Source organism: Melopsittacus undulatus, chromosome 3 (assembly GCF_012275295.1).
Source record: "Melopsittacus undulatus isolate bMelUnd1 chromosome 3, bMelUnd1.mat.Z, whole genome shotgun sequence".
NCBI classification, from domain to species: domain Eukaryota; kingdom Metazoa; phylum Chordata; class Aves; order Psittaciformes; family Psittaculidae; genus Melopsittacus; species Melopsittacus undulatus.
The window spans coordinates 39,048,995-39,076,994 of record NC_047529.1 but is presented as its reverse complement, the minus strand read 5'-3'; the positions used below and the strand labels follow the sequence as shown (position 1 = coordinate 39,076,994).

General features: G+C 36.6%; 1 protein-coding gene across 2 annotated transcripts in view; it reads right to left on the bottom strand.

Moving 5' to 3' along the window:
• PRIM2 (DNA primase subunit 2) overlaps window positions 1–28,000 on the bottom strand; it is a 107,442-nt gene that overhangs the window by 19,909 nt on the left and 59,533 nt on the right. For both annotated transcript variants that reach the window (XM_034061243.1, XM_005153184.4), the window contains 3 exons: window positions 18,351–18,418; window positions 14,168–14,240; window positions 12,844–13,029 (listed from right to left, as the gene is read on the bottom strand). In XM_034061243.1, the coding sequence (XP_033917134.1) occupies window positions 12,844–13,029; window positions 14,168–14,240; window positions 18,351–18,418 (327 nt within the window). The remainder of the gene's footprint in view (window positions 1–12,843; window positions 13,030–14,167; window positions 14,241–18,350; window positions 18,419–28,000) is intronic.

The window sequence follows — 28,000 nt, the reverse complement described above, 5'->3', positions numbered from 1 at the left end:
AACTAATACTGTTGACGCTGCTTAGCTGGCATATCTTTTTCCTAGCAGCTTGCTTTTTTAAGCTCACTATTAAAAGCACCTCAATTTAAGATTATCTTTTCCCAAGCACAGGTATCATTTAGGAGCACAAGTAAATGCTTCTCTATCTGTCAACAAGAAGTTCTAATTTATCCTAAATTCTCAACCTGTAGCACGATTTTTGCCTTAAAGGCACAGATCAGAGACACCAACTAAAACTGAGCTGGAGAATTCCAATACATTGTGTGGTGGTGATTACAGACCAATTCACACTAAGTACAAAAAGCTTCTTCCCCTCCAATTTCAGGTTTTCCAAGCCACATGAGGCAAGAACTGCTTTGCCCTGAAGATGATTCCATCCAGCATGAGAAAATCAGAAAAGTTTTCATCAAACTCCTTGTATACTATCCACATGAGTGTAAGCTGCGCAGCTAATGAGCTAGTTTTTGGGCTACCCCAGCACGCAAAAATACAACAATGGCACCTGTTATCTAAAGTAGCCCAAATTGCCTTAATATAACTCAGCCCAAGATACAATTCATGTACACTATTTCTCCACATATTTGCATGGACTAAGACTTTGAAGCAGAAGCATAAAATAAACTACAGCAGGACATCTTCTGTCTTAAGACACGGCATCAAATTAGCAGCACAACACATTGAGCAACCTGGAAGTGGAAGGTGTACTTCTCGTGGCAGGAGGGTTGGAACTAGATAATCTGTCAGGTCCCTTCCAATCCAAACCATTCTGTAACTCTATGATCTTAAAGCCACCTCTCAGAAAAACACAGTTTTTCTTAGGCACACACTTGGTCATCTATACACAATTTTATTAGCTACTTCAAGACACTGCAGTATTTCTTTCTGCATAAGTTATCAATACCTCTTTTAGTCTGTTGATGTTTCATGTACGTTTTACTGAAAAAGAAGTAGATGCATTTTGAAACACATGGTCAGAAACATCTCAATTCATGTTTGAAAGGGGGTCATAAAGGTTAAAGCTACAACAAAAATGACTTTAAACAAAAACTAAGAGCACATAAAATTCTGACTTGATTTTAATGCTCGCCAGTAGAAGGAGAAAAAAAAAACTATGCAATTTTTATTGTAATACGTGATTCATTTCTACTTCTGAAAAACTGAAATGCCTTTGTGATTACAGAACTATGCAGCAGTCTTTGTTTAAAGGTTATTTTTACAGATCTGATTCCCTTAGCATAATATCCTACATTCTTGGAATAATATCACATATACAGCATTTTTCTTTGATAAAAAGATACATCTGAAAAAAAATAAATCCTTTCCATATTACACTGCACCAATCTTCTACTACTTTATGGGATTACAATGCTTAAGTCATTTCACATAGCACTCCACAAATTATACTAGTAATTTTTTTTGATATCTTTACTATTTCAAAAAAAATCACAAATGTAGCAAACGATGAAAAGGCTGTGTATCTAGGAATATCACTGTTTTGACACTCCCAAGAATCATTATTTTTCCTAAATATTTGCTTAACCTACTTCAAAATTTTCTTTGAGTGACATAACCCAAAAAAAAAGGAAAAAAACTGAGAGAGTGAAGATAAAAATCAGATTGTGAGTGACTGATTTCACCCATATCAGAATTCCACTAACAAGTTAATACACAATCTCATTGGAAATATTGAAAGTTGCATGCTGGCAGTTCAGAGTGTTGCTGAACAGAGAGATGCAAATATCTGTAATTTCAAATAAAACAACTACATAAACAGTCATGTTTATAAATTATAATAAAGAATTATAAGGAACCTGGAAATTATAACAAAAAAAATGTATTTTTGATGGTAATTAACACTGAATAGATGATGAGAACTTCTGCTGCTTTGTTTATAATAAATAGTAAATCTTATTTTAGACAAAAATTAAAGCAGCTGCATTAAAATGGCAATATTTGACAGCACCATCAAAGATACCATGCTTTTCTTAGGTATCTATAAAAATATATTGGTATTTTCTTTCAAATAACAAATGAACACTCAATAAACCACTTTACTGTTATCTTCAACAGATTTATGCAGACCACTCTACAGTCTAAAGGAGCTCTTAAGAAAAGCCTTTCTAATATCAGAGAACAATTCTGAATCCTTTACTAATATTTACTCTGTAACATACTCATTTAGAAAGTTTGATATTAAAAGAAATTCCGATAATCAATTCTTCAAGCAAGGAAACTCATCCAATTAGGAACAAAACTCACACTGCATTTCTGGTACTCCATCAATTACAAGTACACCAATGCCTTTCAGAATTTTAAGATGATGTTTTTCAATTGCTGTTTCTCACATTTCAGTATCCAGAGAAGTCAACTGATGCAACTTGGAAGTGTATCTTTTCAGGTAAGAAGTAAATTAATGGGGCTATTCGTTTCATCAGAAGTTGCAGAGAGAAAATAGGAGGTTCAAAAAAATGCAATGGCAAAGGAGAACACAGAAAACATTATCACTGAAAGAGATGTAAGAGTGTAAACAGATTGCAAAGTAGACAGAAATTTGGCATGTGGTACAATAAAACGACTGAAAGTTAAACAGAACAGTAACGAACTGTATGCATCCATAAGAATAAGATTCAACTCCAGACATCTAAATTCGGACATCTCCCATTATTGTCAATGCAGGTCAATGCAATCCAAGAAGTCTGGGGAGCAATTCAATTTACCCTAACATAGGCATCCAGAGGCTAATTAAAGAAATCATTCTCCAGACACTATTGACTGTATAGGCTAGATGTCTATTGATCATAATGGCAGCTTAGAATCCTAGTGTAAAGAACATGTATACCAAGGAGAAAAGAACCTCAGTAAATCTGTATCAGAACTGGGAGAAATCCATACTTACACATTTACTGCTGTGGACATATTACAGGTTTCCAGAGAAGATGGATGAAGACTGGCTATAGGCTCAAAGCTAAGTCCAAAAACTAAATCCCTATTGCTTTTCCAGGCTCTATCAACACTCTGAAGAAGAGTGCACTCAAATGATGTTCTTATAGTTTTATTTGAACATGTTTACAGTCTCATACAGTTCATGTTCTGTAATATTGTAGCATATACCACAACCTAGAGTAGCATGTACAATAAAAACCTAAATATATGGGAAAGAAATGGGAAAGAAAACTGATGTCACACATGTTGCCACTATGTGAAGAATCCTGAAATGTATCCAACTGGACTCTGACTATAAGACGAACCAGAAGTGAAACACAGGACTGGGACATGAGGTTTAGACTGTACACTGACACAGGATTTAGTCTCACTAGCCTGTCACAGCATCTTAAAGCTGTGGGTGAGCATAGGCATCAGAAGACCAGACTGCAATATGCCAAAGTGGCAGCCAACTGGACATTGGAAGAGATTTAAGAGAGCCACTACTCTCAGCTCCAGTTCACACCCCAGATATTTCCACTTCACAGAAAATAGTGCAATGTGTTATCATAGAATCATAGAATAGTTAGGGTTGGAAAGGACCTCAAGATCATCTAGTTCCAACCCCCCTGCCATGGGCAGGGACACCTCACACTAAATCATATCACCCAAGGCTTCATCCAACCTGGTCTTGAACACTGTCAAGGATGGAGCATTCACCACCTCCCTGAGCAACCCATTCCAGTACCTCACCACCCTCACAGGAAAGAATTTCTTCCTTATATCCAGTCTAAACCTCTGCTGTTTAAATTTCAACTCGTTACCCCTTGTCCTATCACTACAGTCCCTAAGGAATAGTCGCTCCCCAGCATCCCTGTAGGCCCCCTTCAGATACTGGAAGGCTGCTATGAGGTCTCCATGCAGCCTTCTCTTCTCCAGGCTGAACAGCCCTAACTTTCTCAGGCTGTCTTCATATGAAAGTTGCATTGTTACTTAACAGTCTGGCATAACAGGCTCCTGAATTCTAGTAATAACAGTTTTCCTGATAAGGAAGGAGAAAGAGCATACCAGAAAACAAAGCTATCCAAGCAGCCATAGTACACACTGGAAATTTAGATGCAAACCAGCACAGTAGTCCTCATTGATTAGAATTCTATGACTGACCCAACCTAGTCATTTAAATGAGTAATGAAATACAGTAAAGTCCAAGAGATTCATAGAATCATAGTATAGTTAGGGTTGGAAAGGACCTTAAGATTATCAAGTTCCAACCCCCCTTGCCATGGGCAGGGACACCTTCACTAAACAATGTCACCCAAGCCTCTACGCCTCAGATTTGCAGAATCATCAGCATCACTCAAAGAGATACAGTGACTTGGGTTGGAGAATATCCATTTAACCGATCCAAGGGACAGTTATCAAGATGTGATACAATTGTGGCAAAAAAAAATTGCCTTTTACTAGATGTGGTTAAATCTCTTAGACAAGGACTGGTGTCAGAACACAATTACATAATGTCTCAAGATACCAGCAAATCTCCTGTGTTAAGTGCAGATAAAAAATAAATTAATTTTATAGCTAAATTGATCATTGGAAAAAATCAAGTAATTCTTAAAATGAAACTACAAGGAGGCTGAGTAATTAATATGCTCTTAGACTGATAAGTACTCCTTATGTCTACTCTTGAAACATGTAATCTTAACATTTTCAATGCAGTTATAAAAGAATGACAAAAACCAAGGCATTAAAACACAAAACTGTATACAGATAATTGATGTTTGTCAACCCTTTTGAACACACAATAAACTAGATATTAGAGCTCTCCAAACAGCATGATTTGATAAAAGACAATCATATTTTAAGACAATGATCAAAGGAAACAGAAGAACAGAAAAACACATATTGGCCCTTGCTGTCATAATAAGAACTGCTTACATATAAAGACCTTTTAATACCCTATCTTAAGCAGAGTGCACTGTAATCAAGACATATTTGAGCTCTAGAATGCAACCATGACAAGAGTCTCTCTGAATTCAACAGAGGAAAGCTTGTTTTAAAACACACAAAACTACACACACACACCCTTTAACTTTTGTTAACTCATCGTGGATTAAAAGACGACTTCACTGCAGAGGAAATGCAAACAGAAAAATAAAGAAGCTCTAATGCCAGACTGCTCTGAACTGTCTCCGAAGGAACATATACCTCATTTTTTAGTGTCTGCTGTTAGGTTCTAAAAACAGGGAAATAATTCTGTAAGAAAAAACATGGAAGAACCCAACTACTGTTATTAATCTTAAATACAGCTCAATCTCTCCTGTTTAAAAAAAACCACAACAAACATTTCCTGAGTTTCACTGGTGTTGCTCCAGTTCTCATGCCCCAAACCCAACTCCATTAAGCAGATAAATTAGAAAAATAAAAAAAGAATTTAAACAACAGATCTTGCCATAAGGACCCCTGGCTTTTGCTAGCTGTTTGAGGGGCATTTAATTTTTCTCCTTGTGTAAGTGGACTTAAGAAGGGGCAAAGGGAACAGGAAAAGCTCAGAGCATACCACATTATGCAGACTTCAGTTTCACAACTAAATAGCATTGTACAGTTCAATATAAAATCACAACCTAACCTAAATCAATGTATTAAATTTCTGAAACATAAGTTGTGCATAGCCCAAATAACATATAAAAGTGCTGTCCTGTATTTATTCATGAGATTCCATAGATTTCAAAGACAGCAGCAGAATGTTAAATCAATTCTAAAAGTAAAACTATATTTTTATTTACATTGTGCCTATGCAGTATATCAGCAGAGTGCACATTTGATACAACATGCTGTTTTTCTGGATGACTGAATATGAAATACAGACACGACTTACTGGCTGAACATAGACAGATGGAATATGACATCTATATGATGTTACAACAATTACATGGATGTTATCAGAGAAGGTAAAGTATACAGGATTCTGGGCTTTGTTTGGGAAGAGAGTTCATATGATTACAGGAAATCTAACATTTAATAAAATAATTTTAAAATCTTTTTTTCAAATTATTATATCATAGAATCATAGAATAGTTAGGGTTGGAAAGGACCTTAAGATCATCTAGTTCCAACCCCCCTGCCATGGGCAGGGACACCTCACATTAAACCATATCACCCAAGGCTTCATCCAACCTGGCCTTGAACACTGCCAGGGATGGAGCATTCACTGCCTCCCTGGGTAACCCATTCCAGTACCTCACCAACCTAACAGTAAAGAATTTCTTCCTTATATCCAGTCTAAACCTCTGCTGTTTAAGTTTCAACCCGTTACCCCTTGTCCTGTCACTACGTTCCCTAAGGAATAGTCGCTCCCCAGCATCCCTGTAGGCCCCCTTCAGATACTTCAGATATCAAGATAAATAACTATTCCATCAAAACCTTTCTGTTCAAAAAGCATAGGAAAACATCTGGAAGAGACCCACTATGTCATTCAGTTCATCTTGGAAAGTAATAAAAAGACAAAGATTAATTTCAAAACCAGTTAACCTCTGACTTAGAATCTGGGGTAAACAGCTGAAGAGCTTAAATACATTACTGGTGGTGTGTGTGGCAACATACAGCAGGTATGTTTCAGCAGATGGCTACAGAGAGCTGTATAGTTAAGAAGGTATTTGACAAAGCCTGCTAAAGACCATATTTGGTGACACTCAGATACTTCACATTTGCTGAACTTAGAAATTTGGCAACTGTATAGGCATAACCATCTACTACTTTTCTTAAAATGCCATGGACTTACTTGCTGTTGCTGTGATGGCTAATAAAACAGGAAACTCTGCTGACAAGTACACAGTCTTTCTACTATCAGCAATAATAAAGTGCAAGTCTGACAAGTGGTTCAAGGCTATGAAAGAAATTTTAGAAAATTTAAGGTCTAGCTGTACCATCCTTTTTTATACATGCAATTTTAAAAAGATATACAGTATGGAAATAAAATGTGTGGTGCTGGGAATAAAACAAGTCATAAGAGAGCCAATTCTGACCTAAATTAGTTTTAATACAGGAAAGATATTTATTGCTTTCATTCTTGTCAGTGCATCAGATTACACTGTACAGATTTCAGGGCTTAATACGTAACAACCATGGAAACTGATCCTATTTCTTTCTCTTGTAGAAGTATAGTTAAAAAAACTTTACTATAATTATGCCAGCAGTGCAATTAATATCCTGGAAGAGAGATTATGTCCCTAAGACATGCCACATGCTGAAAGACCATCCAAAATTTTCCTTTATAAGTCAGATGATGAAAACTGAGAATCAAAAGGAAGAGCAAATACAGGTTAAAGAAAGGCTGAATAAACTGAAGTACTTCAAAGTGAATAATCATAGGAAAACACCACCACAACTCTGGCTTCACAACAAAGATTGGAGTATTACAGTTTTCATAGAACGTAATTGAGAAATCTGGTAGCAACTGAAAAAGCAATAATGTTTGGAGTGAAAGAACACACACTTGTACCATAGCGATTACTGTGATTCCTAGAGTATTTATGTGCCTACACAATAACCTCCAACTATATCACAGCCTAAATTATTTTGTTTTCTAGTACATCATCATCAGTTGATATATATTTGAATAACACCCACAAAACAAAAATATGGTGAAAAACAATGGTTTTATACCATTTCCATTTCATATAAGAAATACTGCTTTAAAATTTCAAATTTATTACACAAAAAATAGCATTTTTAAGTTTAAAAAAAACACCAATGTTTCAGTAACAAAAATGCTGTCATATTAAAAAAAAATAGAAAATGACAAATAGTGAAACAGATTCTTGTCACTATTCAGTAAACTTAGACAACTAAGGTACACTGAGATGCTGATTAGTAATTTACAGCCTAAGAAAACAAAGTGTCAGAGGGGAATACACAGAAGCATGACCAAGTTTAATATGTGTCTACATTAGCTACAGGGCATAATTAAAACTACATAATTCTCTTAAATCTACATAATTATGTCCCAAAGACACTTTCTCTTAAGTATCCTTTACTGATAAGCCAGTAAGAACCTTGGGTTTAAAAGGTCATGCAAACGTTGTCTTAAAATAAAATATATGCTTTACAAGTAAAAAGGGTAAAAAAGTAAGGGTTTGGTTTGGGTTTATTCCTTCTAATGCTCAGGCCTCCAAGTGTGGCAGGCAAAACAAAATTCTAACTGACACTGAAAGAAAACAGTACCAAGTGAAGTTGCAGATTACTCCCCTGCCAAAAAGTACAGGGAATTGATGCAGCATCTACCACTGGGGAGGGTGAGTATATGTGGGAAGGGAATGGCTAATGGACACTAAAAAGCATCATTAATTTTTCTGGGGGTGGGAGGGCATCTCTTTACCAGTGAATATTCTACCTTTAAATTTAAATACCACCCAAGTGAACTAGTTGAATTCAATAGTACATTATGCACCACCTGCACTATATAGTCCAATTTTTTAAACTTCTGAATACAATTAAATCATGTACAAGTTATATATACATATACATACACAATACATACACATTTATTAGATATATGTTTATATAAATCTATAAGTTAACAGTACCTTTTCAGTAATCATTACATAGAATCATAGAATCATTTCGCTTGGAAAAGATGCTTAAGATCATTGAGTCCAACTGTAAACCTAACACTTGCCAAGTCCACCACTAAACCATGTCCCTAAGCACCATACTGCTTGGAATACAACCAAATGCAACCACTGTGAGCATTCTTTTTCAGTCCTCTCACCTCCACAATTCATTACCCATCTCCTTCCCACTGCTTTGGTCAATATGTATACAAGAAAATTGAAGAAATCAAACCATGCAGTCAATAATATGCCAGCAGTATTCATCCGAATGTTTCCAAATTCTCAAGTGCTCCACAAGAGAGAAGAATGGTAGTAAGCACAGGATACAAAGGACAAATGCCCATCTATAATACAGAACTCTTAATGAAAATGATAACATATGATTGCAAGAATCTTGCATAGACTTAACATACATACTGTGATACATTTAATGTCAAAAATAACCCAATTTTAATGGTAAAGGAAGTTTATTGTCATTCAGCTAAACTCCATGGCCAGACTACAGAGGTTTTGTAAAAAAATCCCAGTTTTCAGGCTCAGCTTTAACCATTCATATGGAACCAAATGGGAAGAATAATGGCTATCTAAAATGCAAGTCCTCAGGATTTGAGTCCAACTCCTCACTGCTTCTTATTAGCAAATTACCATGGCCAAAGGAAAACAAAATTGTTCTCCAGCTACAACCAACAAGAAAGCAGTATTAATTCAGCTTGACTCAGATGCAAGCAACAACAGCAACCCATGCATTTATGGCTTCAAGTCATGCTTTTAATTCTCATGCCTAGTCGTATGAATTTTCACTATAAAACACACTCATTCAAAACACTTCTTCTGCATATTGTTTATTAACATATAAAAGCAACTCTTCAGGCAAGATCACACCAACTAATCAATCTCAGCAGTCATCTCTCTTCACATGAATATCACCTTGTCATGGGTTCAGCAGTAGCTCATGCTCTGCCAGGGAGGAGGGAGAGACAGGGCGCCTGGTCTGGGCTAGTTGGGGAGGTATTCCATACTACAGCACATACTGCTCGGGGAGGGGACTGGAAACTGGTCGGAAGGGAAAAGGTTAAATCTCCTCCGGGCTGGGCTCGGGGAGGGAACTGTAAGCTGGCCAGTGGGGGAGGGGTTAGCTCTCTCTTCTGGGCTGGGCTCGTGTCAGCGGGTGTTATCGTATTCTCTTTCCCTGTTTATTTCCTCTAACATTGATTTGTTAGTGGTAGCAGTAGTGATTTCTGTTATACCTCAATTGCTGAACTGATTTTACCTCAATCCGTGGGAGTTGTATTCCTCCGGCTCTCCTCCCCATCCCTCCGGGAGTGGGAAGGTGGGAGGGGGGGGGGGAAACAAAGGAGCGTGTGGGACTCCGGGAGTGAGGGAACTGTGCAGATTTAGTTTAAAACACGACACACCTTTAACAATGGATATGTCCCATTTGAACAACGTATATGGTAAACTCCCAGCTTTAATTTATATAAAAAATTAAAAAAAAATAAAACATTAATGAAGCTGTATGAAAGGAGTAGAACTCCTGATGATTGATGCACTGTTATCAAGCTGATTTCTGGAAACTAACATGACCTCAGACCATTGGGCATTTTTAACTTGGTGCTCAGTGTATCACTGTTGCAAAGGCTGTTCAGCTTCTTTGCCATAGTGGAGCTGTGGCATCTTGGTTGAGTCATTTCACACTTTTTGCACAAATACTTGGATTTCATAGATCTGGCTGTTCAAAGAATTGCCATAAAGGACTATACTAAAAAAACCAAAACACTCAACAAAATGCAAACCAAACCATACAAAAGAACTCGGGAACAGTGATATCTGAGGGTCCTTTTCCTTAGCCTTTTGGGTTAAAATTCAAATCAAAGATTAATTTTCGCTTCAAGCCTCCGTGCCTAGGATTCACTTCAACCACCTACTGTCTTGAAAGCCTCATAAGCAATTGCACATTACTGGTTTTTCTTCAAGCTTACATTAAACTTTTTCTTTAAATACAAATTCAATTGTAAAATTAGGCAGCAAAATGAGCTTCTATATGAAAATATAGATTTACATGTTTCTTCTGACAATTAAATCACTTTTTAAATGACTGCTGTTAAATTCATTTCAAGAGCTAACTTTGTAGAATACAAAAAACATTTGGAAATATACCATAAAAAATACTTTCTTTATGCTCAGTTATACCTTGTAAGCATCGCCATTCAACATACAATAATGTTATGAATAGTGTCATTTTGCCAGTACAGAATAAAAATGATTCACGCAAAATCTTTAAAATTCACTTGTTCTATCTCACTACAACTACAGTATGAAATGATAATTTCCAAGTAATGAAAGAGAAATACAGACAGTAAATGGTTCTACTGAAGCTAATTTTTACAGTTGCTGGTGGAAGGAAAAAATATTATTTAATTTCATTAGAAGTTTAACAATAATACAATTTAATCAAGAACTTGACTATCTAGTCCCATGATAACCAGTGAAAGCAGAGGCAATATGCTTAACTATATTAATGCTTTATTACCATGCATACACTTCCACAGAATTCAGGGGCATAAGTGCTTACACGTAACATATGCTGCTCTTCTATTACTTTTTTTTAACATACGTTGTAGAAGACAGCAAACATTTTCTTAAAGTCTTGTAGTAGCCTTTACACATTGAGAATTCAATCTGGCCATCTATTTGCATTACAGTACTAGTGATGTACCATTAAAGACCAGATTTTAATCTGTATAGAGGAATTTCAATTATATCTTTATCTCTTAGATAAAGTTAAGTATTGTGGCTTGCTGTTCAACATGTCACTCTAAGCTGCAGATTTTTAAAGTTTAAAATAATTCAAGAATAAATACAGCAAACTACATTTAATTAGAGAATTATAATAAAAAATATTACAGAATAAAGATGCTTTTCTAATTTATGAATCAAAATATGCTCCCAAAATATTAGGCACCATTACCCAATATAAAGGGGGCAAGAAAAAAAAGAAATCTAGCTGAAAATCGACCCCCAATACTCAAACAAATGAGAATGTAAAATACCAAAACCAAATGTAGCTAAGTGACTGATAAAGAAAATATTCCTGGGGTTTTAAGGAGGTGGAGGTTGTTTTAAAGAACCACCACATTATCCATGCATTACAAATTGCCCTGGGGATAGTCATGTCCTGCAGATTACCACGTGCCTCTTTCCATTTTTATTTAAACACACGGGGGTGAGGAGAGTGTGTTATAATATAATTGTATAGACCTACAAAGCAGTATAGCATAAGCACTTCCGTTTTACATCTCTATATCAAATTTGCTTATTCTTTTGTGATCTTGTCTCCCTCTAGTGGCTGGCCGTCACAAAAATGTATTTATACTTGTATGGAGAATTGCAAAAGCAGTAGTTGTTGCCCCATGTCTTGTATAAATAGCCATATCCCACTGAACCTAAGTTGACAAAAGACTATCTACCAAACACTACAAAATACTTCATAGCATTCTGGAAAGCTGAGATCTCACAACATCAAACACAAAGTATCACAATCCAAACAAAACTGCCATAAGGTCTGGGAATTTTTGCTCTAACACATACCATAGGCCAGGTGTTTTTTCTCTCATCACAGATAGATGAGAGAAAAAGCCTGCTTAATTCTGCCTAGCTTGTTCAGGGTAAGGAATGGGTCACAAACCTCCAAAAAACAGCATACATTTTTCACACTCTCAAAAACACAGCACATATATGTTACACTTTCCTCACTCACAGTACTCTCAGTAATATTAGAAAGGGTTAGGTCATTGACTAATATACGTAATAATACCTTCTGTTGCACTGAACAGCATTTTCTCACTATTGTCTAGAAAATATTCTGTCTTCGCTCACCTTCAGTTTCTACTTTTATTATTAGACTGTAAATTTGCTCAGACAAGCTCACCACATACACAGCTGTCCAATTATTTTTTTGATTAACCAACAAAAAAGGCTAACCTTGCTTTTCAGATAGTACTGTGTATGGTCACTCCTTAATGAATTCATTTAGTCACATTCATATGTATTTCATAAAGGCCATTGGTTTCCTAATGATTTAGTAGTAAAGTAAGACCTTACTAGTTCTCACCTATAAAAAGGCTCTTTGTGGCTTGCTTTGTATCCCCAGGTTTCAGAAGGATGACCAACAAAATGAATAAAATCATAGACATTACTGTGCCTTGTGCCCAATTATCTACTTTTAAGAAGTATCTATTTCTAATACATAGCACAATATGCATGTTCATTACATCCTCACATTCATATATTTAGATATTTTTCATTTAACTACCTTGTCTGCATCCACTTTTCCTCTGATAAATTCTTTCTTCCAGAATTCCAGTGCCTGGTCCAGAGTCAAACCGATGCCTTTTAAGAACAGTCCGTACTGCATACGGCCCCCGTGACGGAGATGATGGTTATCACGCAGAGCTTTGTGCAACTGGCGCATGCACAGTGGGAATGATTTCACAGAAAGCTGTCAAAGAGAGAAACTTGTATTTAAGACATACTAATAGTTTCGTTTGTAGGACAGATATATGTCGATTGTGATTATTAGTTGGCATCACCTGAACAAACCAGTGGCTGGAAGAAAAGATATACATGTGCAGAGTGCCTTGGGACCAATGCTAACATAAGTGTGTCTGCAAGCCAACACGGCCAATAACTATCTCCAGAACAAAATCCAAAGGACAGAGTAATTCAGGTGGTAGTAACACACTAGAAAGTAACATGAGTTTAATTGCTGTAACGAAAAATATATCCACAGTTCCATTACAAGGTTTCTTTCTTCTTCTTTATTTTACTTTCTGGAATGGCAACGTGATCTTTGTTAGAGGTGACTTTTCTTAGAGTAGTTGGGAATCATGTCAGAGCATGGGGTTTTTTTCTAAACATCTTGAAAAACTACACATGTAAGTAAAATCCACTGCAAATGATCTGCAGGTTTTTTCCCTGGAGAACAGCATTTCTCATAAAGCCAGATCTCGGATGTAAAAAAATGTAACATTCAAGTTCACTTGGGCTTTGCGTTTTTACTTTTAGCATCTGAGTCATGCCATGGAATTCACTAACGAAGGAACGCTGCCATGGTTAAGATGGACACTGAAAACACAAATTATTAAAGTTCAGATAAAGAAGTTTTAATGTGGTTTTAATTGTCTCTGCACCAATGCTGTGATTTTACAATCCATTCCATTTACTTTGTTTTGAAAAAACCTTCAAGTCAAAAGGCAAAAAAAGAGCACTGAAAAGGCTAATACTGCAATGCAATAATCATAAACTAAACATCATGGGTTGCAAAACTATTAAATAAGAAAATTTTGTTAAATTCAGCTTATAATTGTTATGTATTTGTGAAAGCACACAAAATTATGCAGCAAACTAAGCAATTCATTAATTAAGCTCCAGCCTAAAGCCTGATTAGATGCATTTGCAGTGAATTCTGCTCCATTTTAAACTTTATCACAATTTCATTCAAGTAGTACTCAAGAGTTACAAAGCTAACACGAATCAATAAAGATCAAAGCTTTATATATTGTCTGTACATAGAATACTCAAATTTTAAAAGTTACATATGAACATACAATGTAACTCAGTAAACACAGAGGACTTACAGCATCAATCTGGTCTAGAGAAATTTTTCCTGTGTTCTTTTGCACACTGTAATCTGGGCCCACATAACAATGGCTGAAAAATAAAGCAAGCAATACAGCATCATTTGAAACGGTTAATTTTATTTCTTTTTTAAGTTTACAAATTTAGAAAGAAATTAACCAGTTAAGGGCTGCAAATATTTTAGACAAGCATACTTGTCTAAAAATCAGCAAAGACTAGGTAAAAACAAATTTCTCCTTGCAAGAGGGATTTTGCAACTAACTTACAAAGATAATTTCTTACATCTTCTAAAGGCTTATAGAGGTTAATTCCAGGAAAAAGGAATTTAGCTAAATGATGATACTTGGTACTACAGATTATTTTGTGACATTTCAGTGCTGTAAAGTGTGAAAAGCATAGAGCTAAGAGATGATTTTACTACAGTACAAACAGTTTAATTATATATGCATTCATTTGTCTTCTAGCCTTATTTCTGGCACACACTGGAGCACTAAGCAAGCTTACTATACTTAATACATTTTTTTTTCATTACACAACAATGGATAAATATTTAAAAGTATTTGCGTAATGTCTATTACTACTGATCCTACTAGAGTATTATCTAAATTCCCTTGTAGAACCAGATCTGCATCACTCAGGCAAACTACAGGCAAAAATCACAGTCCCTCAATATTACAATGAAGTACAGAACAACAGAAAACAGCTGTTGCTTAGGCAAAGTATTTTTCTTTTTACACAACCCATTATGAAACAGACCATTCAGTCAGTTATCACATCCCAGGATGTGATACAAGCTGCTCTACCATAATCACTGTAGATCATCTGCTTGTATCTTACAATATTTATGATAATCATACCAATATTGAAAAAAATTGTTAAGCTAAAGAAAACTACTTCATCCAGGCAATCGCAGAAAGAACTGGCCTGTAAAGAGGAGGTCCAAAGAGAAGACACAAAGGTTCTCCTGCACAATAGGTGAACAAAATAAGACTTCAGAAATTACTGTTAATAACACATATTCTCTGACTCTTGCTGACCATTACATCTGGAGTTGGTAGAAAACTTTACTGCAAGGACAGAAAATTAAATGTCAAGTTGGGGGAGAAGAAGAAATTCTTCTACTTTTCAGACTTTGAAAAGGTCAAATATTCTCAGCATGGTAAGCAAATAGGAAAAGTTTTTCATAAAAGTTTCCTTATGTTTACATTGAATAGTAGCTTATGACCTTTACAAGGTCAAGGTTTCTTGACACCTGACACCACTCACTAAAGAGCTGAACCCTACAAACTGTCTTCAAAGGTGATGCTCTGAAAAAGAGTATGCTTTATCCCTCCAAAATATGTGGTAGGCATATGGAGGTATAAGGAGGCCAGCATCTGCCATGAGGCCTTAGCAGCTAAGCTGTTGGATTCCTGTCCCAAGGAGCTCAAGGAACCCGCAAATGAAATCCATAAGCATAATCTTGTATCAAATATTTTAACACTTTTAGTTTTAAAAGTTCTCTTTCTGTCTAGTACAATTAATATTAGAAAGTACTAATGAAACAGAATAGAACAAAAAGACGACGTAAGTCACAGATAAAATATGTACTTAGTCCCAAAGAGTCCAATTACAAAATAATGTTACATCCATTTCAAAAAAAAGGGCATGGATTAAAATATCTACACGGACAAAATCCACAGTAAAATGACCTTTCCTGAGGACTAGCTATTTAATAAATCACAAGCAGACACGAATAGGTTCTAAAAAATGTGTGGGATATTAACAACCAAACCGCTCTGTAACCTTCAACTACATGCTTTTTTCATACATTTCGAACAAAAGTTTTTGCTCCCCTGATAAAGCTCTATTGACTATGCCAAAAATAAATACCGCTGCAAGCATTCACACAACAAAGGTAGAGGAAAGGCTACAACTAATATTCTCTTATGAGCAAGATGAAGCAAACGCAAATCACAGATTCTCGGAAATAAATACCAGAGAAGACCTATCTGGTCATCTGCCTGTTCACTGCCAGAGCTTGTTTTTTAAGTTGTAAGGTTTGATATATTTTGCCTATTTTAAAGGAACTTCCAGAAAGGCAATTTGGAAACATTTGTATAGTTTTTTTAGTTGGTGACTGTCATGGGTTGAGCATGTTTTGAGGGTGTTTTTGTTCAAGGTTTATTCCAGCCAGGTGGAGGAGGGGAGGCCAGGAGGAAGGAGAGACAGGACACCTGACCCAGGCTAACCAATGAGGTATTCAATACCATAGCACGTGATGCCCAGGATGGATACTGGGAAAGAGAGGGCGGGAGGGGGGGAGCTCTAGGGGAAAATGGAGGAAGGAGCACGCGGTGCTCAGCCAGGCAGGGTGGAGTGAGTTATGGGTCGGTGGCTGGTGGGGTGTTGTATTCTTTTCACTTGTTGTTTGCTGTATCATTATTATTTGTAGTGGTAATGGCAGTGGTGATTCTGTGTTATGCCTTAGCTATTAAACTGTTCTTATCTCAATCCGTGGAGGCTACATTCTTTGGATTCTCCTTCCTAACTCTCCGGGAGTTGGGGGACTTGGTTTAAGCCACGACAGTGACATACCCAAGTTAGCCTAAGGATGTGCCAAAAAATACCTTTTACATGAATGCAGTATCCCTGTTAAAGTAGCCACTGTTAAACCAGCTTTTGTTACAACCTTCCCTTTTCCCATATTAAAAAAAGAGCACAGAGAGAACTGTGATTGCTTGACTGTTGTCCTGCTCGCACAGAGGCGCAGGATGTATCAAAAGAAATCTCAAATTTCTCAGCAATTACTCCTAGGAAACACGATTTATAACAAGCCAACCTAATAGCTCTTTACCTTTAAATGGAGAAAGGTATGCCACTGAGGTGCATTTTTTAAAATCCCAGTAAAATGCATGGTAAAATAGAAGGTTATAGGCATCCAGAAGTGTCACCCAACCAGCTACGTAACACCCTACAATATTTTTGTTCTTTCATTGCTCTTCAACAAATTTTAATCATATTTAAGTAAGCAGAGATACAATCAAAACTATTTTTCCTATTCTCTTATACACTAAAAGCAACAAAACATGAAGCTGTTCCTATGTAATAAAAATATTTTTTTTAAAACCAAAATAAAACATCAGGGTTTGGGTAGGGAGCAGTAGAGCAGCACAGGAAATAGAGAGAATGCTAACTAGACCTGCATCCTAATTCCAAGGCAGTCCTATCATGATGGAGCCTCACTGTTTCAATTTCTAATTCATCCAACATCATTTCAGCAATCTTAATAGAAAGTTGTATATGTTTAAATACAGAGTTTTCATTACTGACATGCAATATTTAAGCAAATTTATATCCTTAGAGATATTAAAATTTCAACTGAATAAATACCTGAGCAACCTGATCTAACTGGATATGCATTGAGTAGCAGCTACATTAAATGATCTCCAGGGGTTCACTCCAAGGTAAATTATTCAGTGATTCTAAGCCAATGTATCTCCTGGTAATTGTATGGACTTTGTCCTCCTTCATACTACCATAGCAAGAAAACTCTCCCGAACAATATAAAGTGGTAAAAAGTAATCACATATATAAGAAAGAGACCAGATCTATGCTTAACCCGAAGAAGATCAGAAAAGTATGTTTTCTTACTCTTCAGCACCAAACACATTCAAAGAAAGTAGAAAGCTTCTATATACTGTATAACTACAAAGAGAGAGGCAAACTATTTCAGCTGTGTTGCAGAGCACCTTAACAGTTCACACGTTCATCCCTCTCCTTATGTCCACCAAAAGAACAACATAGGATTCCATTTCTCAGTGACAGTGATATCTTTCAAAAAGGCCACAGAGCATAAAATATGTGCAACAGGGAGGGCCCATACTCTGAGCAGTGTAATTTGGAATCTTGTTTTGTTTGTAAAGATGCTTAACAACTTTGCACCTACTATTTAAAAAGTTCTTATAAAAGCTACAAATGTTTTCCTGTTACTTAGAAGCAATGCTAGCTCTGTAAATTACGTTTCATGTGAATTATGTTTCATCTGATTTATAAAGCTTTTGCTATGGTGAAGGGATACTGTCAGGGTGTTTTGGCACATATGAGGTGTGTAAAAAAAACAAAACCAAACAACTCTGTAAATAAAACAGCATTACCTTCATCTGCATGAAAGAATATATTCATGTTTTCAGTTTATGTTACCTGAGATGATTAAGCAAAGGTTGTAGGCGCTCATCAGACTGTATGGATGGCAGCGATCGTGCTGTCAGCTAAAAGAAAGCAGAAATTCAATTTGTAAAAAATTAGCTAAAAAACTTGTCAGCACACAGCGGGAATAATGGAAGAAATCACTCTGCTGATAAGACTTTACACAACATCAGATGAGACATATTTTCTTCTATTACAAATAAATAAGCACAAACATCCTGAATTGGAAGTTAGCAGAAATATTTATAAGTTAACAAAGCCAAACAGCAAAAAATATTTTCTTTAACATTACAATGTTATTTGAAATAAATAGCAAGACATCACTGAAAGAAGTATACTTGTTTCCAAACATTTGAACTAGAAGCCATAGTGTACCTAAACAGCCTTCTAGAAATCACATGATGTGTAGAGTCCATTAAGCTATATTAAATATATTTACATTTGTACAGAAATATTTAAATTTGTACAGAAACATTTACATAATACTTCCTGCTATATGAATTCTATATAGACATACCTGTGTACACTAGTTTTTTTTCAATAGGCATAACCTGTATTTTGTAATTTGACTGTTCTAACTGTATTTTTCTTGTAAATCTTTCCTATGGCAAGTTAAACATTAAACGTTTCTGAAAGAATAAACCTAGTAATCTAAAAGAAAAAATCAAGTACGGCACACTATTGCAGAATACTAGTTAAGTAGCACATTAACTAAAATAACTGGAAAAAAACTCCATGTATTAGATTTGCTTAATATCTGTATACAGGTGTCTACCTACACCTGTAAAAGGCACAAGCATTGCACCTTGGATATTGCTGACATATATCTAATATACAATAACTCTATAACATGCCTTTCATGATTCTACTGCTGCCAAGTTAGGCCATATTTAGAAAACTACCATCATACAAATTTAAAATTTCAAAAGAAGGGAAAATGGATGACCCAGGGTATTACAGACCAGTCAGTCTCACCTCTGGGCCTGGCAAAATCTTGGAGCAGGTTCTCCTGGAAGGCATGCTAAGGCACATGAAAAACAACAAGGTGCTTGGTGACAGCCAGCATGGCTTCACTAAGGGGAAAACCCACCTGATCAATCTGGAGGCCTTCTATGACAGGGCTATGGAACTGATGGACAGGGGTAAAGCAGATGACGTAATCTAGCTGGACTTGTGCCAAGTGTTCGACACTGTCCCACACGACATCCTTGTCTCTAAATTGGAGTGTCATCAATTTGATAGGTGGACCACTTGGTGGATACAGAACTGACTGGATGGCTGCATGCAAAGAGTTGTGGTCAATGGCTCAATGTCCGGCTGGAGACCAGTAACGAGTGGTGTCCCTCAGGGATCAGTGTTGGGACTGGTCTTGTTCAACACCTTTGTCGGTGACATGGACAATGGAATTGAGTGTGCCCTCAGCAAGTTTGCCGATGACACCAAGCTGTGTTGTTCGGTTGATATGCTGGAGGGAAGGAATGCCATCCAGGGGGCCCGTGACATGCTTTTACAGTGGACTGATGCCAACCTTAGAAGCTTAATCATGCCAAGTGCAAGGTCCTACACCTGGGTCAGAGCAATCCCAGGCACAGCTACAGGTTGGGCAGAAAGGAAATTCAGGGCAGCCCTGTGGAAAAGGACTTGGGGGTGTTGGTCGATGAGAAAATGAACATGAGCCGGCTTCAGTGTGCGCTTGCAGTCCAGAAAGCCAACCATATCCTGGGCTGCATCAAAAGAAGTGATACCAGCAGGTCAAAAGAGGTGATCCTGCCCCTCTACTCTGCTCTCGTGAGACCTCACTTGGAGTATTGTGTGCAGTTCTGGTGTCCTCAACATAAAAGGACATGGAACTGTTGGAACAAGTCCAGAGGAGGGCCATGAGGATGATCAGGGGACTGGAGAACCTCCCATATGAAGACAGGCTGAGAAAGTTGGGTCTGTTCATCCTGGAGAAGAGAAGGCTGCATGGAGACCTCATAGCAGCCTTCCAGTATCTGAAGGGGGCCTGTAAGGATGCTGGAGAGGGACTATTCATTGGGGACTGTAGTGATAGTACAAAGAGTAACGGGTTCAAACTTAAACAGGGGAAGTTTAGGTTAGATATAAGGGTAAGTTCTTTACTGTGAGGGTGGTGAGGCACTGGAATGGGTTGCCCAAGGAAGTTGTGAATGCTCCATCCCTGGTGGTGTTTGAGTCCAGGTTGGACAGAGTCTTGGGCAAAATGGCCTAGGGTGAGGTGTCCCTGCCCATGGCAGGGTAGTTGGAACTAGATGATCTTAAGAGTCGTTTCCAACTCTAACCATTCTATAATTCTAACATGGACTAGTTAACTAGCAGGCTGCAATTTCTATTTATAATCTACAAATAAATATAGCCCAGAAAAAGCTGCACTTGTTGTGGTTGTGGTGCACAGGTTTATTTGTATGAAAATCTGAGCCAAACTCCACCAACTCATAAGCAGATTGTGTGAATATGAAGGAGTTTAATATTTTTCTGAGAGATCACCCATTTATCACATCCACTTCATAACCTTTGCTGCTAGGCAGATGTCAGACTGTGACTAAATTTTAAACTCACACCTTAAGCTAGCAATAGTAACCACCAGCTAAATGAATAGGAGGTTCAAAGCAGCTGGTTTGTCAAATAGAAGTTGAAACTACTGAACACGAGGACAGCAGGGAAGGAGGAATGGGCCATTTCAGCTGTTAAGCCAGGTCTGGCCTGCAGCAATAACCGCTTCAAAGCACAACACTTTTCAGTCCTGGGTTACCCAAGTGTACTCATCTGATCTGACTGCTGCATAAAGGCAAGCCAGGCAGTCTCAGCAATCCATTCACTTTTCTTTTAAAAAAGGCTGATATCTTGGCAATTAAAGCTTTATCCACATTCCCTTATTTTATAGAGCTAGACCAAGATGCATATGGTATATTAAAAATTTCATAAACTCTGTAGTTAATAGCAAGTTTCTTTTGATTAAAAAGAAAATATATATCCTTTTCTTTTGATTAAAAAAAAATCATTTTCTTAGCACTGAGTATTAAAGGCCAATGCATGTACTGTTCTATATTCCTGTCCTCCATAAAGTAACCCTCTAATTTTGTTTTAAACATAATCACAAAACCACAACTTCTTTCTGAAGAGAAGTTGGAGGCCCTCTAAATACCAGTCAAGTTATTCCACTTGGCTAAAATCAGAATAGAGCCTGGGTTACCTGAAATACCATTTACTTCTCTTTCTATTAAGAACCTAAATGATATTTGTGCAAACACATCTATATTTTTACATGACAAGATACAGTCCCTACACACACAAACCTTTTAACTCTTACAACAAATAATTTGTTATGTTAGTTCAAACATTTATTTTGAAAATGTGGGATCCTCATGACACTGTTCAAGACAGTTTTTCTTAAACACAGTTGAGAAGACCTCAACACAGCTGAGGAGAACTCACTGAAATATCTGAAAAATTTTAATTGAAAGAGCGTATTTTCCTTTAATTTACCCAGATTATGAAAATAAAAGGTAAAAATTTTATGTATTAAGTCTTTCCTCACAATTGTGTTTTTCTCTGAGACACACTGTAAATAAAATTGGATTTTACAAAGGTGGTGGTAAATTAACGCTAGTGTTTCCAAACATCTACGAATTTTATGCCCTTTTTCAACAGTATTTTTCAAAAAGGAAAGGATAATCCCAATTACAGTGCAGTGGTACTTCAAGTAATAACGAAGTTAAAAGGGTGACAACTAACAGCTTGATGTCCAAGAACTAATCTGGTTTTCCTCCCTCATCCAAACATGAGACTAGGACATGAAGTTGCAAGTTACCAAAGGTTACTATCTTTGCTAGCTTGTTTTTTTTTAAGTTTTTTGTCTTAAGGATTTAGGGGGGTTTTAAGTTAAAATTAACTTGACACAAAGGCTGAAGTAGTAGCTCCACATGCTATCAGGAAGGCAATGAAGTTTTTACACACACCAATTAAGAACAAGATTACTGTGACTCAATTAACTTGTCTCAATTTTTTAGATAGTAGGTGAATTTGATTTTGAGCTTATCATGTGAGAGCTATCTGCTCCCTACATGGTTTTTACATGTTTTGTTGTTTGGTTTTTTTTGTGCAAAAAAGGGGCTATCATTTTCACAGAGTTTACTTTCTAAAGGAGATGTCCTAATGAGCTGCATTGCACAAGAAAATTTCAATATGCTGTCAGACCATTTATTTCTGATTATCATCCATATAATCATTTGACAAATACGCTATTTTTTTTTAAATCACATTGAGAAAAATGACATGGAAGGCTTAGGAGGAAAGCACAGAAAGAAGGGGTTTGTGGCAAAGGTTACTTATAGCTGAGGCAGGCTACTGAATTACTCCAGGCACTTGCTGCAATTTACTAGGCAGGGTAAAAAAAAATAAAAATCCTTTAGGAGGGACATTAGAGAAGCTGAAATCTAAATTATTACCAGGAGTATTTCCTTATCCACTGCTAAGTACTCCTAGAGAACAAGGAGTGTCTGAAGGCATGTGGTCTACATGCACATCTACAGCCTGTGAATTGCATCTACACAGTCTGTCAAGCCCAGGTGATGTTTTTTCTTTCATATCCTAGAACTACCTGTGCTGTCATTAATGCTACTTCTTTCATATTTTAAAAAACACTGTACAAGGAGGATTAGAGTGTTTTTGCCTCCTCGGTTCTTTTAGAAACCAGACAAGCAGGATTACATCATATGGGACTCACATTTAAAAGGGAGAGTGACTGCACTGTGGGATATGTCTACTGACAGGGTATCAAAGAATGCTCAATCCCTGGGAAGCTATCTTGTTTCTTCCACCCAACAGAGGCCTGCTCTACCAAGCACCAAACGTACTATCAAACACTAAATACTTTTAAAGATGAGCCCACAGTTCCCAGCAGGCTTTCTACAGTTCTACCTAAATTATTTAACCCGTATCTCCATGGGCAGTTCCAGAACAAGCTTCCCCTCCATATGTGCTCTACTTCACAGCATAACAAGGTGTGGCTTAAGACCAGGCATAGTTTTCGGAGCCTTTTGTGGCACAGATGAACAGATTTTCCTAGAATGTTATTCTGTTTATTTCTGCTACAATAGTTACACTACTAACAGTAAAAGAACAAAGAATGAATAAACAAAAATCTGAGATGACTGTGTCAATCTAACTTCATACTATCCATGAAACAAGAACCACAAAATTTCCAAAACAAGGATGTGAAGGAACAGCTCTAATCCAAATACAAAGATAAATTAAGGTTAAAGTAGATCAAAGCAGCCACAAAAAATAAAGGCTTTAACAAAAACACCCAAAACCAACAAACAGAAAAAAGTTACCTTTGTCATCTGCAGAAGTCTACCATCACTTGTGACCATGTAACATCATGCTCAGCAATAAAGGTGCAGGGCATTTCTTCCTAAGTACCAATTGCTCAGGGCCTGGCTGGACGTTGGTCTGCAGGTGATGAGCATCACTTATGGGTTTTTCCTTCCCTCCCTGCCCCTGTCATACAGAATCCAAGAGCTGCCATTGGTCTGTACAAAATCTACTAAAGGCAGATCTATAACACCTCATTTTAACCTTTTATGCTCAATAGCAATTCTAGTCATTTTGATGAACAACAGCGATTTTGATGAAGCACAGAATAATTAAAGCTGTTAGGCTTTTGTTAAACTTATATTAGATAATTAACAAGCAAATTATAGAAAGTAGTAAGAACACAGAAATTACAAATCAGAGTATCAGAAGGGGAACAAAACCCTATCTGTTTTGAATCTTACACTACAGGTTACAGACCACATTTTTATGGGAATTAAATTTATCCTGTGAAGGCCCTTGCATTTTCCCATTATATATATTGATGAACAGATAAATAAATTATTAGGTAGCTAAAAGATTCAGTAAAGAGAGGAAATTTCTACTTAGAAAGCAAAGAAACTAATCATGGATTAGTGTGTTCTTTTACAGTATTCTGGACACTTTAGTCCGTTCTCCTGCCAACAACTATTTGTTCTCATGACACTTCAATGACTTCACAGTTACAGGCACCCCCTTCCTGAATTTCTGCTTCCCAGTTGTTACAAAAAGAGAAGACAGAGCCTAACGACAACCAATATTAGTCTGGACACCAGAACTTCAATTTCAGCCTTCCAAGCGGAAGCCTTAAATAGTTCTTAATTGCTTTAATAAAATTTAACAAATATTTTTATGAACAGAGGAAAGAAACATTGTGTAATGTCAACAATTCAACATATTCAGAGTGAACACATCACTAAAATGCTTCCTTAATAATGCTGTATGGATAAAAAAAAAAACAAAAACAAAATAAAAAAACTAAAAAAAAAAATCCACCTAAAAAGCCACTCAGGTCAGACATTAAATTACTACAGTTAAGACTTAACTATTTTAAAGAGTAAATTTATTTAAGTCTCTCATTGCTGCCTAAGGAATAAGCTGTAACTTACAAGTTTTTTCTTCCATTTATTTTGTAATATGCCCCTTCGTATTGCCCGAGCATTTAGTTAGATGATTCTTTTCTGTCTGCTCTGAAAAGAACCCAATACATATGTGATGGTTCAGAAAAGCATTAGTTTTTTAACCTGAAGGGTCACAGTGGTCTAGTGTGTTGTCTAAAAGGAAAGCAAATAATGCAAGTTTGGGTTGTTTACTAGAACCAGTTTTGATTAGTTTGAACTGTGGTATTACAGATTTATTGCTGATGTTACACAAAAAAGATTTTCAACTAAGACTGGAGCAGACAGGGAAAAAGACACCACTATTATCCAGTGGCTTAAACATACCAGTGATTTTGCACCTCTACTGGACTTTCCCTGAGAGATATGCAAAGCAAAATAATGTGGAAACCTTGACGCTAACATAAACTTGAGAACTTTGTTTCTGTAGGCAACAGCAATTATACCATAGCTTAATCAGTGTTAATGAGAAGAAAATTAATACATGAACTAGACAAAAATAAGAGAAACATGGTTCTATGGATGTAGACTTCACAGAAGCCTTCTCCACGCGACATTATGCCACCATGTTTCTATAAAGTCATGATTACTCTAATTTTAATAGTGAGAGGTCCTAACACTACATGCTGTTGGAAGTTTTAATAAAAGAGTGACTTTTTACAATAATGTTTCTGTGATCAGTCAAAAACAAACTTAGCTTAGAGGTAAAGCAGGATCTGGCCTGGCGACCAGTAAGGCAGAGGAAGAGGAAACTCCTTTTGCTTGTGGTACACAAGCAAAAACCAGCTTTTCCTGAAATTCTTCAAGCTTACTATTACAAAGGTCCTCACATGAACAATTTATCTCCATCAAAGGCTACACAACAAGTCTATTTTCAGGAATTTAAAATCTATTTATCTAGTAAACAAACTTTCACAGGGAAACAGGTGATAATAACTGCATTGCTCCTCAAACCATTCAATTCTTAGATAATGATTAAATATCATTAAGCCGTACATCTGTTAGAAAATTCTCCTTCTTACACGTCTGACTGGGGTCTATTTGAGAATGAACTTGCACAGTCATAAGTGTAAGAGAGAGATAAGGTAAAACATAAATGGAAACAAAGCTGTGAGTAAAATATAATATTGTAGTAGCATCTGCAGCAGTAACACCTCCGAAGTAACGACACACAACTAGAAATTACCTTTTGTGGAATGAAATGATGTTTTAGTCTGGCAATCCAACACTACTAGTCACATCTTTCTCTTGGGTTTTTTTTTCAGAGACTACATTTAGAGATACCTATTTAACATTACTAGGCAGTACACTTATTCCAACTAACTCCTTAATACTATACAAGTTTTATTCAAAGATTTGCTTGGCCAGTAACGTTTTGTGTTCCAGATCAAGAAACTGTATCAGCTTTTATCTAACCAAAACGAGATATCAACTTTTTTTGATTGACACAACAGTGGCCACAACATATCTGAGAGTTAGAAATACAGATCCAAGTCTTCCCCTCACCAGGGTATCTGAGAAATGAGAAAAGACACTGAGATGTGGAAGTTTACCACCTTACTTCAGGATTTTTCTCCTTATCCCTAGTCTATCTAGATTACCTATCCTTCTGAAGTCTCTGCTTGATCAAAAGCAAGAACAACCTCCAGGAGATGCTACAAAAGCATCTGGCTTTTCTCCCCTCACCCCAATTTTAAGGTACAGAACATGTTAAAAATAATGCTTTAGAAACATCTTTGTTCCACTTACTTAAGGACTGTGTCATAACATTCACTGTATTGTTACTGACACTATGCACATCAAAGTACTCTTTATATATTGATAGTACTCGGGATCAGCATGAACCCTGCACATACCCAGCATGATTACATTAAAGAACAGGCCTCTAAGTCTCAGTTCCACTTAGTGAATCCAACTGCAAGTGTCTCTCAATGTATATAATCAAGACTATGCTTTTATCTTAAAAAGGAGACTCCACGACATACTGATCCTATTTCAAACATAAACATCTCAGGTACAACACATGCACCAAAATACTTGCCTTAAATTAAATTTAAAACATAGTGTCTAGAAAGTTTTGTACTTCTGAAAAGTTCTTAATATTTTCTCTTGCCTTTTTTTTTGTTTTTAAAGATACCTCAGAATTATAACTTAATATGGTCTTTTGCAGCCACCACTACAAAATCATAAATGTAGCTATTACCATAACCCAATAATCCAGTTTAATATTTCACAGAAACTTCAACATCCAACTAAGTTTCCGGCTGTCTCGTACCAATAAAACCTGATTAATTTTGAAACATCAGCTATCTTGCTAATGTTGTAACAAAATGTCACAATGCAAATGCTATGTGGCTGGGGAACCTGGAATAAGAGCATGGTGCTTGCATGCTGGTGTGCTGCTGCACCTAGACAGTTGACATTTTGGTGCTGATCAATCTTCTTTTGAAAAAAGTTGGGCTTTAACCTTTCACAGCACATTACAAACCTCAAGTGTTGCACAAAATTAGTAAGTCATTTTTGCCAAGGCTTTTTCAGCTATTAAAAGTTATTTCAACAGCACTTACACTTAAATATGCTCAATAAAAACTGAAGCAAACAATTAATATTATATTTATTCCACATGAACTGTTTGCAGATAATCTATATGGCAGGAGAAGACATATTTCAAAACTAACAAAACCAGCAAAAATATTTTGGACATTACCAATTTATTTTAATTTTTTTCAATGGGCCAATATAATACAATCACAGAGTGTTTGGAGTTGGAAGGGACCTCCGGAGATCAACCAGCCCAGGCCCCACGTCAAGGCAGTGCAGGACACACAGAAATGTGTCCAGGCAGGTTTTGAATGTCTCCAGAGAGGGAGACTCCCCGACCTCCCTGGGCAGCCTGTTCAGTGCTCTGACACCCTCAATGTAAAGAAGTTCTTCCTCATGTTCAGGTGAAACTTCTTGTGATTTAGTTTATGGCCATTGCTCCAAGAGGTCAAACAACTAAAAGACAATCTATCCAGCTACTAGAAAGGAGAAAAATAATTGTCACAGCTGAAGCCTGGACAGTAAGTTAATTCAAGCTACTAAAGGACAAATCTTCCATGACAGAAGAAACAAATTAACAGTTGTGAAGACCTTTTTTTATCTACTATTTAA